This window comes from Malassezia pachydermatis, assembly GCF_001278385.1.
Source record: "Malassezia pachydermatis strain CBS 1879 chromosome Unknown scaffold1, whole genome shotgun sequence".
Classification (NCBI taxonomy): Eukaryota; Fungi; Basidiomycota; class Malasseziomycetes; order Malasseziales; family Malasseziaceae; genus Malassezia; species Malassezia pachydermatis.
In genome coordinates, this window is record NW_017253138.1 from 214118 (window position 1) to 229648 (window position 15531).

Here is a 15531-nt window from a genome sequence, read left to right on the forward strand (position 1 = left end):
TTTGCATCTATGGGTTGTCACGCCGCCGCCGCCTCCACCACAGGCAGCTGGAAGAGGCGCCGTGCGTTGTCGCAGGCGTGCTGCGCTACATCGTGGAGTGGCACGCCCTGGAGCTGAGCTACAACTGCGGCCACTTGGCCAATATGACATGGTTCGCATCGTCCTTTTACAGCCGAGTCTTCGCGCCATTTCTCCGACTTTACGCGGGGGGGCATATAGAGTTTGGCCAGGTCAGGTTCGGCCTTTTCGAAGGCGGTCCAGTGAGCCGCAGACGCATGTGTCGGTCGGATATCACACCACGGCGCATCTACTGGGTGAGTTTGTAGACACGTACCTGTTTCCAGCATAAGTCTGTGCAAAGGAATCTGTCGAATGACATCGAGGTTCTCTTGCGTCTTCATAGAACATCCGTTGATGCCGATGTACAGACCCAGTTGCAGCAACTCGTGGAGTTCCTCAGCTGTGCCTGTGAAGCTGTGCACTACACCTACACTGCCTGGACTTTCTGCATCAACGCTGTTCGTGTGTCTACGCAGCGCTGGAAGATGAGGCGACAGAATGCGCACAAAGTCGGCGTGCGCTGCTCTCGAATGCAAAAACAAGGGCCGCTGAACCTGGACAGCCATGCGTAATTGCGCGTCAAAGCATCGCTGCTGTGCATCGGCTGGCGAGAAATGAAGTCGATCGTAATCTAGTGTGAGTCATGTCGTAGCATACCTAAGCCCAGCTCGCCTACAGCCACAATCTTCGGCTGGGTCTGAATGTAGTGATGGAGTTGTGCGACGTAGGCGGCAGCACCGCCTTCGTACGCCTCCATCTCGGAACTGCGTGTCGGGTGGCATCCTGCCGTAGCAAACAGGTACGGCTTGCGTTCCGTCAGGGATAGCACGTCAGGCACTTCTGCCAGCGAGCCAGCTGTTATGACTTGCGCTTCGACACCTGCTTGCTCGGCGCGCTGCAGAACATGCTCGATGTCGTCTATGCGTAAGTCGTGAATCCCACGTACCTGGATGCTTCTCCTTGCCATGGTAAATCCCACGGAACATGGGATCGCCCAAGTTCACCGCAATTTCTACATAGCGTGGATGTGGCCGAAGTGTGGTCATAGCAGCTCGTAGCATGAAACGACACCTGACGTCTCCACATGTCGTCGTGACAATGCGGGGCAGGCACTTGTCCACCTGCCATCATGTCGAGCAAAATCGTGTTGTATTTTGACTGTGTCTCGCCGTGGTCGTACATCGCCTTCCAAGTGTTGCGGCGCTATCGTGCTACATGGGGCGTTCAACTCGAGTTCCAGCCTCGAAGCTTGGCGTACGTGATGAAGTTTTCCCAGAACAGTCCGCCGATCACAGTGCCCAACAAAGGCGCCCATATGATGAACCAACTCAGCTCTGTGGATCGCATGTATGGACGTATGTATATATATGGCACGATAACACACAGTGAAATTGCGTTTCCCCGCATCATTCCCGTTCGATACATTCCCTGTGATGGGCCTCCTTCGTACTGTGCAGGCCGAGTGTCCCGACCGGCTTGAGGAGATGATTGAAGCGTCGTTCCAATACATCTGGCGCGATGGCCACAGTGTAAAGAGCGAAGAGGATCTAAAGGATCTGGCCTCTCGCTGCTTTCAAGGGGACCAGCTTTCATCGCTTATCAAGAAGGCCTACGCCCGCGACACACGCGCCCTGCTCAAGGCCGAGTCAGAACAGCTGGTAGAGAATGGCGCCTTTGGATTCCCGTACGTATGGCCAGTGATCGCTTACAACGCAGCTGGATGGTTGCTCATCGTACTTCTGGTCAGGATACATGCGTTGCGTACGTACCATTCTACCACTCACCCTGCAGTTTTGGCGTGGAGCAGCTGGAGGTATGCCTTGCGCGCTCGAAGTCGACTTACCGCACAGCGTCTTGCTGCGTTCTTGCACAAACCCTATTTGGGCCCAATGGCCGACGGGACTACGCCCCGCCTGTAGTGAACGACATCCTAGATAGCTCAGCTACTAATGTGCCCACATATATATAAAAAAAAAGATTGGATTGACAAAGGACAAGAAAAACTATGTATGGGATCCATATTTCACGTACCGAGGCAGAAACAAGTCACACATGCAAAGAAAGACAGGCACACGAATCATGGAGGGGGGAAATAGGGGAAGGGGGAAGGGGGAAGGGGAAGAATACACAGATCATCTGTAAGGAACTTGGTACCCGTTAGACTCATCCATACAAAGGTATGGATGGCCATGTTGGTGCCAAGTAAATTCACACACACTTAATACGCCTCCGACATGCTGGCAGCCGCCGAGCTGTAGTGCAGGGAAGCACCCATCTGGCCATTGCCACTACCGCGACTGTTCGACGTACCCGTAGGCTGCGCGTTCATCTCGCTGTAGTACTGGTCAATCTGGTTTGACGACAGACCCGAGTTGCCCAGAATACCCTGCGCAAGCACCTGCATCACACTGTCGCTGCTGTCACCCGCCGCAGAGCGCGACGAGCTGCGGCTGTTGCCACCACGGCCCGACGAGGCGCTGCTGCTGCCGGTGTTGCTGGCTTGGCTGCTGCGGCTGCGAGTGCGGGTGTTGCTGCTGCTGTCGGCGCTGCTGCTCTGACGCATACGCGTCATCGAGCCCGAAGCAGTCGACGTGGGCACGGCATTCGAGGATGAGGTGGCCGTCTCGCTCGAGTCACCGTAGCCAGCGAGCGGGTCCATGCCGAGGTAGTACGACACAGAGTCCGACACGTCATTGTCCGAGCGACCGAGAGAGCGGAGGAGCGAGGAAGCACGTTCCGGGTTGATCGACAGCGAGCTGGCCATCGACTCCACGACCGAGCTGGGCACAGCCGTGCTGCTGGAGCCATGGTGATGCGAGCTGCGCGTAGCACTCGACGAGGCCGAGGCCGAGTCCGTGCTAGCGCCGGTGCTGGTGCTGGTGCTGGTGCTGTTGTGGCTGTGGCTGTGGTGGTGGTGGTGGCTCGATGGCGACGAAGTCGACGAGGCCGAGTCGGAGCTCGAGCCAGAACCAGTCGCCGAAGTAGCGTTCGACGAGCTGCCCGTCGCCATCGTGAACGACGACGGGTCCAGTGACGCCGAGTTAGCCGCCTGCGCGATGCGAGAGATGGCATGGTTGAACGGACCGTCGGCACGGCGCGAAAGACCAGCCATCGAGCCAGCATCACCAGTGGCGGTCGCAGCCATGGCGTTGTGGAACGTATCCGAATCGGTAGCAGCACCAGCGGTCGAGGTAGGCACAGCCTCCGTAGAAGACACGGTGGCTGACGACAAAGCCGAGGAAGCGTCCACCGACGACGTGGGCAGAGCCGACGAAGACGACGACGAGCTGTGGTGACGCGAGTGAGACGACGACGACGAGGTCGGACGAGCATGCGACGACGAAGAGCGGGGGTGGCTAGACGTCGATGACGGCGACTGGTGGTGATGACGCGAGCTCGAGTGCGAACGCGACGTCGAGGACACGTCATCCACCGACGTAGCACCCTCCTGCTGCATCGAGCTGAGGATGCTCGTCATCGCAGAAGCATCAGTCGGGAGCGCACTCTGGCTCAAAATGTTCTGGCCAATCAAGTCTGCGACAGACGAGGCGTCCTGAGCATCGTTGGTGTCCAGGGCGTTCTCGCTGTTGCGACCACGTGTGCTCTCACGGCTGTTGGTGTGCGTGCTCGTGCTGTTAGAGTTGCCGTTCATAAGCTGCTCGGCCACTTCACGAGGCACAGGAACGTAGGTCACACCACCAACGTTGATTGCGTTCTGGAGACGGTCCGAAAGGCTGCCGCTGTTGCCGCTGCTGTCGCTGCTGTCGCGGTTGCCGCTGCTCGACCCAGTGCTGTTGCTGCCGTTGTTGCTCGTCAGCTGGTTGAGCACCAGTGGCGGAACAGGAACGTACGTCACACCGTCGATCGTCAACGGCATACCCGCCTGAGGACTCAGGGAAAGGCTTGGCATGGCACTGTCACTGCCACTGCCGCTGTCACCGTTGCTCTGACCGGCAGCTTGCTGGAACACCTGCGAAATGTGGTCCATCGCCGCGGAGCCCTGCTGCACCATAGTGTTGAGCAGGTTGCCGTTACCACTGCTGCTGTCAGCGCTGTCGCTGCCCTCCGTCGAGTCAGTGCTCGAGCTGCCGCCAAGCGAATCAAGGCCGCCCGAGGTCGAGTCCGAGTTGCCGTTGGGGTACAGGGACTCGTCTGGAACAGCACCAGGCGTATCCGAGGTCTGAGCACTTGCACCACTGCGGGCGTGCAACTTGCTGAACGAGCTGTCCGGGTTCTCGATGAAGAACTGGGGCGAGTTCAGCTTGGAGTTGCCGTGCGAGAACTGGATGTAGTACACGTTGTCGTTGCGCATATGCGCGGGAGCAGTAGCAGTGTACATATTGTTGTTAGGGTTAGTACCATCCACGTTCGAAGCAAGCTTCGTGACGTGATGCTTACCGTTCTTCGAGACCGACACAAGCGAAATGTCCATGTGCTTCCACTCCTGCGAGCCCGACAGGTCTGGGCTCCACTGCACGGCCATCTGCTCACCAGGGCGAGTAGAGGCAGGAGCAAGGGGCTGGAAACCAGTCATGCCGGTGTTGGCAACAGGAGCAGCGTTCACCAACATGCCAGTGGCAGTCACGAGAGCGGGGAGTACAAAGTACTGCATTTTGGAACGTGTAGTAAGGAGTGTGTGTGTGAAGAGAGACTGTGGTAGGGAGTAGTAGGTATGCGATCAACGCTATACCTATAGATGGCTAGTCGGTTACCAGAACCGATGAAGAGAGAAGGAAAGGGGATGCAGGCGAGGATTCCCAGCGGCTACAATTATAAACCCTGCGACGTTGAGACATTCTACATTTCCCCCGCGTTTTCTTTAGGCACGTAGGGTGCAATAGTAGATGCTCAATTTTGACGGCTCGATTCACTGGCCAATTCTCCACTTACATGTGACTTCTCATCTCCTGTATCTCGTTGCTATTGGCGTATGTGGAGTGACCTCTGCAGGTATGACCACAGTCAACTTCTATGTCCTAAAATTATACACCGCAGCGTTAAGCGCCGACACTAATGCGCCAATTACGGACGAACCTATCATAGAGCCCCTTGTTTTGAAGCGAGGACATAGGCTATCGTATCCAAATGGCTGCTCCAAGATTGCAACGCGTCTGCAGTGCTGATGGATTCAGAAGTATCGGCCGTCGATGACGTATGCAGTTCTTGGCTAATATCATCAAGCTTTCCCTGAATGCGCCCGTCGAGTATAAGCATGAGAAGGAGCTCTCGAACATCTGAAACAGGTATATGGAGTGCCTTCCAGGTCAGAATCTGAATACGTACCTCTGCCAAGTGCTGCCAATCTAGTACACGGTATAGCAGGACCTGGTCTCGGACATATTGGATACGCAGTTCACGCATCACATCAGGGACAAAGTCACGAATAAACTCATCCTCGTGGAATATGTCGTTGTTGCCTTCCGTAAGTGCTTCATGTACGTACGAGCTAGCACGCTTTGCGCCAGTTGGACATCACGCTTTTCATATGCATTCATAAACTCAGAGATGACCAAGATCTGCGGGTCTTCCTTATATCTGATGTTAGTACCATAGAAACGTACGGTTTAATTTCTTGCGAATCAAATGGATTAATGCCACTTCCCATGAGCATATGAGCAAGCATGTGATACTTCAGCACTTGTACTCGCTGAGGGCTTCCAGCCTCATCGTAGTTACGGAACGCTTGAAAGAAATCCACCTGCGCAGCCTCCCAGTTTTCTATCATAAGTGTGTAGGGAACGTACTTTCTGCCATATGCATCATCCCTCCGTGCTCGCGAATCATGCCCATCGTTCGTGGATGAGGAATTGCGTTCTTAATTTGCAAGGCTCGCTCATACGTTTCCTGTCATGAGTGTGCTCATACGTACCCGAACAAGTTTCAGATTGCCTAGTTTCTTATGCATCTGAATCTCCATTGAAAGAAGTTCAAGCATGGTTGTCCCTTGCATTTGCGCATCTACTCGGCCATCGCCACCATTCATGTAAAGAATGTCTTTCAATGTCTACTGTGAGCGAGCTGTAAAACGTACTGTGTCCAATCGGCTCCATTCCTGCCTTTGCAGCCAATGCTTCGAGAGTTTCAGTTGTATTTTGGTTAAAAAACGATCAGTAAGAAGTGATTGGGGTGCCTGTCGCGTTGCAGCGATGTAGGCATCCACAATGTCTGCGCCAATTGAGGTCGAGGCACAGACATAATCGAGAACGGACAGGATTGATTTTTCCCTGGGATAAGTATGGCGCGTACGTACGCATAATTTCGGGAGATGGTAGTAGAGGTGTATGGCAAAAGCGCTTGATACTTCTTCAAAGCCTGTTCGAAACGCCCCATATGGAATAAAATCTTGGCCTGCTGCTTCAATGCCTTGAATCCCCTTTGCGTAAGTCAGCATGGCCACGTACCATTCCGATGGAGGGGTGTCAGTATCGCAAATTTTCTGCAAATCTTCAATAGCCTGACGAGGATCCTCCGCTTTGATGGCTTCCGTTAGTGAGCAATCACACACCTTTGGCATTGTAGTATTGATTCTCCATGTGGGCCTCATCATCTTGATCCTCGTCATCATCCTCATAATCAAAATCGTACTACGATTAATCAATATGGCCACATACCTCCTCATCGAGGGTATCCTCCATCATAAACTGCGATCATCAGCACAGCTATACCCCACTCACCTCCTCGTCTGACATGTCGATATTGTCAGGCGTGTGGAGAGTCGCGCTCGAGTGGAGATATTTGATGTTGTGGATTTATGTACGGTAAAGCCTACGCACGATCGGGTCGATCTACGGCTTCCGCCGGGGTCCAGACGAGCAGTACGTCCCATCAACCGCCATGGCGCAGCCGGTATGCATTTTAGCTTTAGGATTTTGACTAACATTGCCTAGCAGCAGAAACTCTCGGTGTACCCTGAACCAGACCAGGAGATCACACTTATTGAGACATCATCTGAGCTTGAGAGGCAAGTCTCCCTTGCGCGCCAGTCTGTACAGAAGTATGCCAGCTCAGGTATTCGTGCTGTGCGCTCTGGCGTTGACTCTGTGATCCATGCTGAAAACCGTGTCGAAAGTATGTATGACTTGGGTGTATGCGCTAACATGCAGACCGTGTGAATAGCCTCGTCGCCAAGGACGAGACGCTTACACCGAACGGTCTTTACGTGGGTGTCGCTACCCTAGCCAGCATGGTCTTCACGCGCTACCGTATGTATCTTCTTACGTGCTAATAATATAGGCACTTTTCCGATCCGCTGGTTCGTCCCCCCACTCGTTCTTGCTGGCTCCATGAGCTACTTCCTGCCGAACACGACGACCAATGTGGCTGCGTATTACGAGAAGAAGGAGGAGAAGTACTTCCCTGAGTTCTCGGCTCGCCGTCAGAAGTTTGTCCAGCTGCTCCAGCAGCACTGGTATATGGGCAAGGACAAGCTGGAAGAGGCATACGAGTCGACTTCGGAGGCACTTGCTACGGGTGTGCGTGATGTGGAAAAGAGGACAGGTCTCAAGGTCGGTTCTCTTTTGTCTCATGACGACACATTACCTGCCTCTGTGCCTGCTCAGGCGACTGCACCAAAGAAGCTTCTTTAGGTATATGGTTCATATATACATACATACATACATTACATATCACTTGCGCGTTTTATGTTTGGGCATCAGCGACTTGGACAAGAGTCGTTCTGCGAGAGTTCGTGCCGCTGGGTTAAGCTCTTTCGTCATAGCAGAGTGGGCTCTTTTCGAAGATGGGGCAAAGAGTTGAGCTTTATGCCTTTCCTCTTGCGCTTGTGTCCACTTACGTCGAATTTCAGGTGTAGAATAACCCGCCTCTTTGGAGGAACGCGGAAGCAAAAGGCGGTCATCGTCCCAACCAATGCGCTTGCGCAGATCAACATCCCGTTTTTGTTGTTCGTACATAGCTCGTCGCTCTTCACGAAAAGTAGATCGCAGGTGAGCATTGGCGCGGAATGGGTCAGCCCAATGATTCGCGGAGTGTTCCTCTAGCTCGGCAATACGTGCCTCGTGCGCAGAGGTACGTTCTTTCGTCTTCTTTGCCTTTTCTACCTGAGCAAAGGCATCGAGTGGCGCATCATCTGGTTTATCATCTGTATTGTAAATGTTGTAGACCACGTACTAACAACAAGGACGTTGTCTTCTTCCGATGGCTCCCAGTCTTGCACTTGCTTTCGAGCACCGTAGTCCACCACGTATTGTGTATTCTATCGTAAGAAAGTAAGATAATTACCTTAGGGTCTGTGCGTATCGCAAACCAGTTTTGGCACAAGTGACATTTGCACCGAAACTGCCATATCGGTGTGGAATAGTAGTTTCCGACCTGGCTCTTTTCCGCATTGAACCTTACACCTTGTGCGATATGGTTGTTACAAGATTCACTGTTATTAGTACCAGGAGATACTGTACCACCAAATGTGGAAAGGAAGCTCAACTGGTATGGTTACAGAGTATGCTGTGGCACGTACATCTCACGACTTTGGAGCCTTTAGAACGCCGTTTGGTAACGCGTGATGAGGTCGTTGGGCGTCCTTCTAATTCTCTTCGCTCCTTCTCTTCATCTCTTGGGCGATACCGCCCCACTTTATGTTACCAATAAGCCACTATCACGTACTGCCAAACCCTTGCATGGTCCCCGAAACAAATGATACGTGAAAAGGAACCTCCACTAGCATTTATCACTACAAGAGCTGTTGTTCCACGTAGGACCAATACTTGTTTCGCGCAGGATCAGCATGCCGAAGACGCTGAAGAAGCTAGTTATGTTAGCAAAAACACAAGACCTACAAGCTGGATCTTTTTGCGCTGGGTATCTTTGTTTGTATGCGGCAGTTGCTGCGCAGCGCTATCCAAGAGCCATTCCAACGCGTGCGGAGGCGTTCGTCCAGCTTCGTCTTCCTCAGGGTGCGCTACAGCGTAGGCATGGTCTTGAACCCGAAGTAGCTTAAGTACTTCATGATCGTATTCTTCAAACTGTCGAGAAGGAGAAATCGACTCAAAGAGACTGGTGTCAATATCCAAATACACACCCTCTCAAGTAATTCCATGCGCTAGCATTGTTTGGGGCACGATCGATCAACGTCATAGCATAGCTGAAGCGTTAGAACGACGCTGTGCGGTCCACAAACCTTATTTCTGCATCACGAACTGATTCTACCTCGGCTGGTAGCTGATCACGGCCATGCATTCGTCGTCCGAAGAGACAGTACCACCGGTGGTTGAAGGCACTATTGTTGCGAATGTCTTGCTCTAACAGTGTCTTGGTAAACTCATTCTCCCCTTGCCAGAGCTCTGGGGAACTACCGGCACCGGGAACATTAGAGGTGATAGGGGTCACATCCAAGCCACCGAAGTGAGAAAGGACCCACTGACGATAGGCCCATGTGTGATAGTTCTTGGCATCTTCTGAGAGCACAGCTTTTGTAAAATCCAATTCCTTCGACGGGTCTCCGAGCATAGATACAATGACTTTGCGGTGTTGCCTTTCATTAGCCAGTACACACGTACCAAACTTGATAATTTTTCATGTTTATCAACGCAAAATGATCAAGAAATTCGAGCTCCTTTTTTAAAAGAAGTGCATGATCCTCATCTGTAGCCATTTGAATGAGGACTTGTGCACGATACTGCCAGATGGTATAGTTTGCCGGATTCAAATGAACAAGATAGAATGTCAAAGCTAAAGAGCGTTCAGACACTTCTACCTCTCCATTATATTTCGCTCGTAAAGCACGGAAAAGTCCCATGACACGCCTGTCTGATAAGTTAGTTACACATACACGCACAATCCGGGTCGTAGAGAATGGGACATAGTGGCTCTGGCCCATCGATTTGATCATCAGGAACTAGGTCTGCCCAAATATGAGACGAAGGATCAAACTCCATTTCGCTGGAACTAGTGTCAGATCCAGATCCGGACAGCTCCTCAATTTCCACCATCTTATGGCTTTGCAGGGGATTTGTCGGCCAAGCAACACAAAGGAACGGAAGTGGAGGAGGGACAAACAAAGTCTTTGTGATCTCCACAATTTCCGAATCGAAATGCACACAGTACGACAGTTTATGACATTGCTCGCTAAATAAATTCCCACAACGGACTACATGGCCAATTCGATCCATTTTCTTTTTCATGGTCCAGAGCCTCAAACAAAGTGGCTTCAATATCATCTCTATGCCACCCTGGAAGGACAAGTTCTAGGGCGGGTCTCGTAGACGAGTCAGATGCCAGCACTAGAGACGCGATGTCGATATGTTTCGGCCACATCCCGTTTTTCCGCATAAAGTATTCAATCCTGCGAAGACGTTTGGCATGATTCTTGTAAGCATACCGTATTGAAACCAATTTCTCTTGTAGCTCATTGTCCAAAAAACCAGTTTGCAGACTTGAAAATATATCACCAGCATTCATAGAGCAATCTGGTACCTGCAAAGGACTCAAGAATAGTAGCATCCTCGTCACTTTCATTGGTGCAGGGTCTTGGCTAGGCACAATGGCTTCCAGAGGGAAAAATGTGTCCAGCTCGCCACTACTAAGTGGAACATCTGCATCACAAAGCGAGCTCCATGCTTCAGCTACCTTGCGATTCTCGTGAGCGTGGCTCGAAGGAACGTACGGCATGTAGGTGTGACGCGACTTCTTTGTTTCACGAGTGTGCCGCTGACGCTGAGCGACAACATGGTGCCTTGAGCCACGATGCAAGCAGTGGGATTCGTCCGAAGCATTCAGCGCTAGTGCTCGTAACGCAAGCGGTGAATTCGACACCACATTCTCAAACAGGCGTACTCCAGGGGCGCCTGTGCTGTATGATCGTGCACTTTGCAAGCCGACACCATAAGACATAGAGCGATGCACTATCTGCCCTTGAGGAAGCCGAGCCCTAGTCCATGCATATCGACCGAGGGGCGAAGAAGTCGTACGTGTTCCGCCGTGCGAGACAGATGGTGTCTTCACGCTCTGTCGCAGCGCCACACGAGCCTGACTGGGCAGAAAGACACGAAGGGCACCATTGTAGATCGGTGTCATATGTCTGAGGACATAGTAGACATAGTGGCGCAGTGATGTTAATTTGGCAGGACGGATTTGGCCTGATGTGACTTTGACACGAACGCCTGAGGACCCCATGCGCATGGGCTTATAGCCATATGGGGGAGTAGCAGCCCTAGGAGGGCGACTGCCTCGAGCCCATCTGGCAACAGACTCTCCCACTTCTAGGAGGGATTTGGACTGTAGCCGCATGAGGGTGAAGTACTGCCTCCTGGGCGATGCGTAAAGGACAGCTATTTGACCTCATGGCATGAGCTGCTCTTATACGCTTACAACGGTGGCGTTGTCATTTGCCACCCACGTGGTCGAAATTCTCCGCACATTGCCTCCGCTTTAAAACACCGCCAACTGATTCTTTTAGTTTGTGGCAACCACTCTATCGTAGCGAGTCGAGTAACTGTGTAACTAGTATGAATCTAAAAATACTATACATAATTGCATTGTTCCAGACTAACGATGACTGGATAGAGCCAACTAAATGTTCCTTGATCATAGCAAGAGCATGAAAGAGACACAAAATGGCGCCACGATAAAGAGCAGAGCAGAGATCACTGGTCGTGATGAACCATTCAAGAAAAGGAAAGGGAAGATGTTTTGGTATTTGCCGCTGCCAATAGAGCCAGAGAGTGGTCGGAAACCGATCATGCGGTCCGGATCATTGGAGTTAAGATCACCACATGTAGGAATTTTGCACGCATCTTCAGGCTTGACGCCATCCTGAATACGGAACCAGCAGGCTGACGCTTGATCGCCAGCACAGCAAGTGGTAATTACTGCATCAGTCCAGCTGGCCTGCTGACTAGCATCTAAGTCATTGCTCATAGTGCAAACGCCATTCACCGTATCGGCCGTAATTGTCGCTGTAGCACCCGCCGCAGCTGCACCGGTTTGCTCAATCTCATTGTCGGCTGTAGGAGTAGGAGCATTGGAGGTAGCGTTGGCAGGCGGCGAATTGGGGGCAGGGGCCGACGTCTGGGGTGCTGGCGCTGTACTGTTTCCTTGACCTTGACTTTTAGGAGGAGGGGTCTGTGCATTGGCAGTAGATTTCACCTGGTTCTCCGTTCCATTCTTAGGGGCATCATTTTCAGCCCTCTTCAGTATAGGCAATGCAAAGTCGTTACTAGAATGTGTAAGTCGATATATAGTAGAATGCGTACTTTAAATCATCCACAATCTGGCCCTGAGCAAGTGTGGCTAAGGCTACAAAAACAAGGCACAGGATTAGAGAGAGACTTGTTGCCTTCATAGATCGTAGCCCTCTACTATCGTAGTTCAGAGAGCGCAAGTTCTCCCCTGGGAGTCGAAAAGATTGCCGGATGGGGTCCGCCACGTGGGTCGCGCAAAGTGAAATATGTGGGGTGCAGAAGCGCGACGGAACCAATTACCAGTGATCGCCCGATGCGCAGAATATATGCAAAGGGTGTTTGATTGAATGCAGGCTATGTATGTTCACTATTTGCTATGTTCGTTCATCGTCTTGACCATAGCTTGAATAAAGTCCTTCTTTAGATCCTCAAAGTCTTCCAGACCCACAGATACCCTAAGCACGCGAGGATCCATAGTCTTATCAGCGAGAAACCTCTGCTCAATCAGCGACTCGACACCACCGAGCGATGTAGCTGGCTATCGTATAGTTAGCACACTTGAGGGAAAAAATACATACCACCATATAATGGACATTGAAGGGAAGATACTTGGCAAATTTGGGCGTGGCGGTCAAAATCCCAAAGGTGGGCGAGCCGCCATTCGGCATCTGCTCCTTGGGATCGAAATCATGGTTGTCTTTCTCCGTGTCTTGGATTTCGTTCTCGTTGGCCCTCCGAGGTTGAAGATCAGAGTGCCAGACCTGGGCAATGAACTTGCCGTCCGTGATCTCACTCGGCGCATCCGGGTCTGGTGTCTTGCCTTTCGTTAAGCTATCGAAGAAAGCGACAATTTTGGAAGCCGTCGCTGACTGATGACGAACACGAAGAGGCATGGTGCGAAGTGAGCGCAGCAACAAAAAGTTCTCTAGATTGCCTGGCGTAGCACCATTTTGACTTCGGTCGTGCCAAAGAACATGGAAGTGCTCAACATTTCTCGTGGCCAGAATACCCGCTAAGAGATCCGAGTGACCACCGAAATACTTGGTTGCCGAATGCATGATCATGTCCACGTCGTACTTGAATGGATCCTGCAGAGGTGGTGGTGCAAGCGTAGCATCAACAATAATGTATCCGTTAGCTTCGTGAGCTTTCTTGGCATAGTATCTGATATCACGAGCTTCACCTGTGGGGTTCAACGGTGTCTCGAGCCAAACCAGTGTAGTCCCAAGACGTAAGCTAGGGCAATTTTCAGCCACAGCACCCTTTTCCATAGGATATTCGTCGTCCAAATCAATAATTTTGACGTTCCTTCCGTAGCAGTACTTCTTCAGCACTTCATGAACACCAAAGTAGCCACGGCGGATGGCCACAGTGGATGGCATGTAAAAGTCCAAAGCAGCAGCCGCAGCAGAGAGCCCCGAAGAGAACGTGAGCGCATGACCCCCTACTACGCTGGAAATAACACGCTCAGCACGCATACGCGTGTCTTGACCGTAGCGTGAGTAGATATGGCATTCTGCATTGTGTGGGTCCTTGAACAGGTCATTGTTCTTGGGGCCCAAAGCACTATCAGGATGGGGTTCCTTAAATGTGGTGCTTACTGAAATCGAAGGTGCCACAGGAAATGTTTGGTGAACTTCGCTGTCGGGCTGATCTGCATGCAAGACACGCGTTTGGAGGTGGGACTGGGCTACGTGGTTTTGGTACGACATGGTAAATGAAGTGACTCGTGCAGGTAGATAACGTACGCCCACAGACCCAGCCTGGGCGCATGACTAAACCTAAGTGACCCACCATTTGTTGCCCCACGTCGTCCAAACTTTCACCAGCATTGACCATGGGCCAGCTCCTATCGCATGTGCTGCCGCCGCCTGTCTATGGGGTACGTACTTTGTAACTTATATGCTAGTTTATCTCTAGGTATACACAGAACCCGCTAAACCTCTTTCTCTTCAGCATATGTGGACCTTTGCTTATCTTCCTGTTTTTTATTCCTCACTCCTCGTCCGACCTTGTGATGCCCAAAGTGTCAGACGCACGCAAGATGCATCCTGGATCACAGTACTCAACCCTACCTGAAAGCCATCCTAAGTCTATTGAATTCGTGGAGTATACGCCACGTACGCTGGCCCTCTTTGATGGCTCGGGGACCAACGAGGCGAACCCCGATAACAAGATTCTTCTGGCCATTGATAGCCAGGTGTTTGATGTATCAAGTGGCCGTCACTTTTATGGTCCTAGTGGCCCGTATGGCAACTTTGCCGGCCGCGATGCGTCGCGTGGCATGGCCAAGCAGTCTTTTGACTTGGGTATGTGTTTATTCGTACTTACACGTGCTAGAAATGATCACGCCACTTGACCAGCCTCTGGATACATTGGAGGACCTGACAATGGAGGAACGGTATGTATATACCTGTCTAATCGCACAGGAAAAACATGAATGAATGGAAGGCCCACTTCGCGGGAAAATACCCGATCGTGGGTCAGCTCGTGAATGAGAATGAACGTAGCTCGTAGCGAAATATGGCCATGTGGAGTTACTTACGCCCTTGATCTCCTCTCATGCAGGTCCTGCGCGCAGGCCCAAGATCTTGGGTATGGCGTCGCGCCTACACGCGATCAGCCTCGGAGCGGCTTTTTCGCGATGCGCTGGAGGACGAGAAGAAAGCTGTTATGCAAAAAGATCTTGCTTCGACTATTAATGAGCCCGTTTGGACAGGCGACGAACGTATGGAAGATACAGTGCTGCGCATGCTGATGGACAAGTACAAACCCCTACGACATACGTCCGATGGGCGTACAGCCCAGGCGAAAAACCTGGAAAACGTACAAAAACCTACTGAACTCCCTATCTCTACATACACGCCAAAAGAGACTATCCATACAAAGCCGTATACCCCAGAGGGACAGCCATGGAATGCGACATTTGTACGCCCGTCGCATGCATCAGGAGACACACCCCGAGTATATAGGGGTCGATATGCTACGCTTGATCCCCCTAAGTCGGATATGGCTGCCAAATTACACCAGATGGGCTTATCGCCCTCTCAGCTTCCACTTGAAGATCGCAAGTCGATGGGCCAAGTCCGCGACTCGCTCCGCAAGTCGCTGCAACAAGACAGGATTGAAAGAGTGATGGATGCAAGAATAGAATACCGGCGAGAAAAAGGGGCAAACGATACAAAAGACGTACAAGATCGACCACATTCCCCTATCGGAACACTGAAAGGACTCGCTGGTATGGCGGAGCAGCGCATTGAGGAGGCGCGCCAAAAAGGACTATTTAAAGAGAACTCGTTGCGTGGCAAGCCATTACCAGCGGATACCAATGAATCAA

The 15531-nt window shown here is 51.8% G+C and overlaps 9 protein-coding genes across 9 annotated transcripts; 3 read left to right on the plus strand and 6 right to left on the minus strand.

The window, feature by feature from the left end:
- Positions 1-17: 17 nt before the first annotated feature.
- Positions 18-1106, minus strand: Malapachy_3063 (tatd-related dnase; the record flags this gene model as incomplete). The annotated part of the gene is made up of 4 exons (XM_018137542.1): positions 18-310; positions 335-691; positions 718-978; positions 1007-1106. The coding sequence occupies 4 exons, from the start codon at positions 1104-1106 to the stop codon at positions 18-20; spliced, it is 1011 nt and encodes a 336-aa protein (XP_017993506.1).
- Positions 1107-1189: 83 nt separating this feature from the next.
- Positions 1190-1979, plus strand: Malapachy_3012 (dsba oxidoreductase; the record flags this gene model as incomplete). Its single annotated transcript, XM_018137492.1, has 4 exons — positions 1190-1415; positions 1447-1744; positions 1852-1873; positions 1911-1979. The coding sequence occupies 4 exons, from the start codon at positions 1190-1192 to the stop codon at positions 1977-1979; spliced, it is 615 nt and encodes a 204-aa protein (XP_017994221.1).
- Positions 1980-2278: 299 nt separating this feature from the next.
- On the minus strand, positions 2279-6698 carry Malapachy_3057 (pci-domain-containing protein; the record flags this gene model as incomplete). The annotated part of the gene is made up of 12 exons (XM_018137536.1): positions 2279-3726; positions 3940-4666; positions 5344-5477; positions 5504-5595; positions 5622-5778; positions 5805-5904; positions 5930-6064; positions 6092-6284; positions 6311-6433; positions 6462-6540; positions 6566-6644; positions 6672-6698. 12 exons carry the CDS (start codon positions 6696-6698, stop codon positions 2279-2281), a joined length of 3294 nt encoding a protein of 1097 aa, XP_017993672.1.
- Positions 6699-6894: 196 nt separating this feature from the next.
- Malapachy_3051 (hypothetical protein) lies at positions 6895-7646 on the plus strand (the record flags this gene model as incomplete). The annotated part of the gene is made up of 4 exons (XM_018137530.1): positions 6895-6906; positions 6948-7128; positions 7164-7262; positions 7294-7646. The coding sequence occupies 4 exons, from the start codon at positions 6895-6897 to the stop codon at positions 7644-7646; spliced, it is 645 nt and encodes a 214-aa protein (XP_017993670.1).
- A 1100-nt stretch (positions 7647-8746) lies between these two features.
- Malapachy_3038 (protein farnesyltransferase alpha subunit) lies at positions 8747-9150 on the minus strand (the record flags this gene model as incomplete). The annotated part of the gene is made up of 3 exons (XM_018137517.1): positions 8747-8821; positions 8853-9069; positions 9095-9150. The coding sequence occupies 3 exons, from the start codon at positions 9148-9150 to the stop codon at positions 8747-8749; spliced, it is 348 nt and encodes a 115-aa protein (XP_017994125.1).
- Positions 9151-9165: 15 nt separating this feature from the next.
- Malapachy_3031 (protein farnesyltransferase alpha subunit) lies at positions 9166-10004 on the minus strand (the record flags this gene model as incomplete). The annotated part of the gene is made up of 3 exons (XM_018137510.1): positions 9166-9547; positions 9573-9822; positions 9845-10004. 3 exons carry the CDS (start codon positions 10002-10004, stop codon positions 9166-9168), a joined length of 792 nt encoding a protein of 263 aa, XP_017994130.1.
- A 1594-nt stretch (positions 10005-11598) lies between these two features.
- Malapachy_3065 (hypothetical protein) lies at positions 11599-12355 on the minus strand (the record flags this gene model as incomplete). Its single annotated transcript, XM_018137544.1, has 2 exons — positions 11599-12229; positions 12267-12355. The coding sequence occupies 2 exons, from the start codon at positions 12353-12355 to the stop codon at positions 11599-11601; spliced, it is 720 nt and encodes a 239-aa protein (XP_017993512.1).
- Positions 12356-12561: 206 nt separating this feature from the next.
- Positions 12562-13906, minus strand: Malapachy_3021 (cystathionine gamma-synthase; the record flags this gene model as incomplete). Its single annotated transcript, XM_018137501.1, has 2 exons — positions 12562-12732; positions 12773-13906. The coding sequence occupies 2 exons, from the start codon at positions 13904-13906 to the stop codon at positions 12562-12564; spliced, it is 1305 nt and encodes a 434-aa protein (XP_017994056.1).
- A 125-nt stretch (positions 13907-14031) lies between these two features.
- On the plus strand, positions 14032-14638 carry Malapachy_3013 (cytochrome b5; the record flags this gene model as incomplete). The annotated part of the gene is made up of 4 exons (XM_018137493.1): positions 14032-14076; positions 14104-14503; positions 14535-14599; positions 14624-14638. 4 exons carry the CDS (start codon positions 14032-14034, stop codon positions 14636-14638), a joined length of 525 nt encoding a protein of 174 aa, XP_017994220.1.
- Positions 14639-15531: the final 893 nt, after the last annotated feature.